Genomic DNA, 3,112 nt, shown 5'->3' with positions numbered 1-3,112 from the left:
TGTCGTGGAAACCCTTACATCTTGGACAAAGTTCATAATCCGGTAATGATATTGAAATTAAACTTAATTCACACTGTGTAGCAAGGGCCGTAACTATGGCTTACATATTTGTTGAGTTATATCCCGGACGACTGGATGAAACCACAGACCAGCGTTGGCATTAATTAGTGGCCCCTTGTTTTCCTTTTATTTTCAAAAGGATTGTGCTTTTGTTTTGTTCTTCGACATTTATTTTAACAAGAATTGTGTTGTTTTTTTATTTCAATATATATTTATTTTTCATGTTTGTACACTACATATATTCCTGCTCAAGTCAAAAGATATGCTGCAAATCTGACGCGAAGTATAAATGCCTTTTTTATCTCCGGTAGATATGGAGTGAATGTTTTCATACCGAATAAAAGGATAAATAATGAATTCCAAATACACGAGTGTTTAACCCTGCTATACCCAAGTACGATAATTATTTATCCAAACAGCACAGTCAATATCATTCATTAAATACAGCTATTGAAACGACAGCATTTGATCAGTAATTCATATCGGTCGTAAAATATTGAATGGTTAAAAAGAAAGTGGAGCCTACATCTTTCTCAATGTCGAACATTTTCTTCGATAAAACAAGGAAAATGGTGACTGCTCTTTATAAAAGTTGATAACATTTGATATATGCGAAGCAATTATAATCAGATGTGTGTTTTTTATATTTCGATAAGGTAGGAAATTTCTCACCACATTGGAGTGATTAATACCAATGTTGAGTTTGTCACTGATTATTGTGGATTTATGTGTTATTGAAAGGAAAACATGAAAGAAGGCTAGGTTTATAGAGTTCTTTAAAATAGACTGTAACAGTTCACTGCGTTTGTATTATAAATACAGTCTACTGTTACGCTGCTGGATGAGAGAGTAACCTTTGGTAACTCAAGATATATATACTTCTATAATATATTATATATTTATACTTAACGGTGGACAGTTACATGTATATCGACTTTTCGCCGTGACTAGGCTTAAACATGTTTACAACCGGAAATAAACGAATTCATACTCGAAAGTTAGGACAGTATGTGCCAGAAAGTCGGATTGAACTGCATGCTGAAAAGGTGTTGTTCCGGAACCAGTCGTCACTGCTTCGAGAATTATGTGATAAGCAAACTCGCCATAAGAGACGTCAGCAGTTTCAGTTTGCTGACGACTATAGAGACAACCCCGCCATTCAATCGTTATTTCAACGTACTTCCGTTTCACAGCATGCGCATGCTCAGCAAAGTCACGTGACAGGTAGTACAATTTCACCGGAAGTAAGATGGCTGCTTACACGAAGCGCACGATTACAACGAATAAACAACGCGGGATATTCTTCATTTCATAATCGAATCAAAGATAAAGTTGTATCAGCGGATGGGCGAAACAGGGAAATAAGTCTTGTTCGACAAAGATCAATGTGCTACCGAAATGAAAGAGCAGAAACACCAAGGCAACAGCGCTTACAATGCGATGTGCTGGGGCCACAGTTTTGCACAGACTGCACAGAAATTGGCGAAAAGGTGCACATTATGAAAAAGGAGCAAGAAAAATTCCCAAGAATTGAAGTTCACACAAGGTCACTTGTTGCACCGGAAAAGGTGGAGAAGATGTATCTATCGAACCCAAAAGAACTATTCCACCAAAAGAAACGTTATGCATGTGGATGTACTTATGACCCGAAATTGGAAATAACCACTCCTCTCGTTTACACTCCGCATGAAGTATTCCAAAGAATAAGGAGACGCAACCAAAAGAATCAGTACAGCGAAAAGGGAGGTACAGTGGATCACACACATGCTGTTGAGACTCCTAAAACTGAAAAGGACAAACAGATTGTGGTAAACGTACCAGATGAAAATGTTAAAGCTATCGAAGCCAGGCCATCGTTTGTGCAAGAAAAAACCGAACCACCGATGGATATGAAAGTGTCGGTGAAATTTGTCAACGAAGGCTAGTAGAATTATCAATGTGTAAAAAGAATGAGTGAATGTCTACGAGCGATTCATGATCTCGAATCTGGGCCAAAATTACTTTCTGCAAAGTTGTTACTGGTTTGTGAGCAGAACAATTTTGTGACATACATCAACGATCATCCCATTAAGTCCTATTAATACCCCTCGTCATGTATTTCGTATTTCTACGAGGAATACGTTTTTATGCCTTTGTGAAGTGAATTTTTTGCCAAACGTAACGCATTTTGCTTATGTAAAAAGGTATCGCGATCAACCGACGTTGGTGTAAATGTACATTAATTTTGTTTTGTCACAAACAAATTGAGCTGATTTAAAGTTTCAAATAAAATTTGTCATAGCCAAGGTTTCATATGCTCTGCGGTGACGTCGACGTCGTGCAAAATGATAAAAATATTCATATATAGAGACTGGAAGATGGGCTAGACCTGTATCAATACCTGTACATGAGAGAAAATGTATCGAATGCAATATTTTAGAAGATGAATACCATTTTGTTATTGAATGTCCATTGTATAATGATATTCGAAACTCTTTATTGCCATCCTACCATTAACGCCATCCTAGTATGCACAAATTTATAGAGTTAATTAAGGAAGGAACATTTGTTTACAAAGCTTTTCACATTATGTCAAATATACATTTTGTAACAGTCTAGTATTATAGCCATTGTCATAAAATTTATTAGTTAATGTGTTACCGCACAAGTACATATTATTTGTATTTGTCACCATTGTGCACTTTATGCCTCATGGGTCTACGACCTTCTGGTGTATTATAAATAAAACTTGAAAACTTGAATCTCGTAAAAATATGTACGCATGCTACTACTGGCAATATATACCTGTGTAGCAAAGCGATAGCTCTTTGCTTAAATTACTTTTGATGGATTAGAAAAATGCACATTTTAGAAGAGTAAAAAACATTATGCATCATGTTTATTTAGCTCTCCGCATTACATATTTAATAAAGCGGAGAACAGCTGTTTCAGAATAGCCCTGCACACTGGTTTGGTCAATTTCAAAGGGGGCCCTGTTGACGCAGTTAGACGGGTTTTAATGGGCGCTGATCATTTCTTCCAAGACTGCTGTACGGGCAACATCAAGTTTTTA

The 3,112-nt window shown here is 36.6% G+C and overlaps 1 protein-coding gene across 1 annotated transcript; it reads left to right on the top strand.

The window, feature by feature from the left end:
• Positions 1 to 556: 556 nt before the first annotated feature.
• LOC128239112 (uncharacterized) lies at positions 557 to 2,790 on the top strand. The gene has a single exon (XM_052955585.1). It carries the CDS (start codon positions 1,020 to 1,022, stop codon positions 1,983 to 1,985), a length of 966 nt encoding a protein of 321 aa, XP_052811545.1. The 5' UTR covers positions 557 to 1,019; the 3' UTR covers positions 1,986 to 2,790.
• Positions 2,791 to 3,112: the final 322 nt, after the last annotated feature.

Source organism: Mya arenaria, chromosome 6, assembly GCF_026914265.1.
Source record: "Mya arenaria isolate MELC-2E11 chromosome 6, ASM2691426v1".
Classification (NCBI taxonomy): Eukaryota; Metazoa; Mollusca; class Bivalvia; order Myida; family Myidae; genus Mya; species Mya arenaria.
The sequence above is the reverse complement of the archived record's forward strand: the minus strand, read 5'-3'. Positions and strand labels throughout refer to the sequence as shown.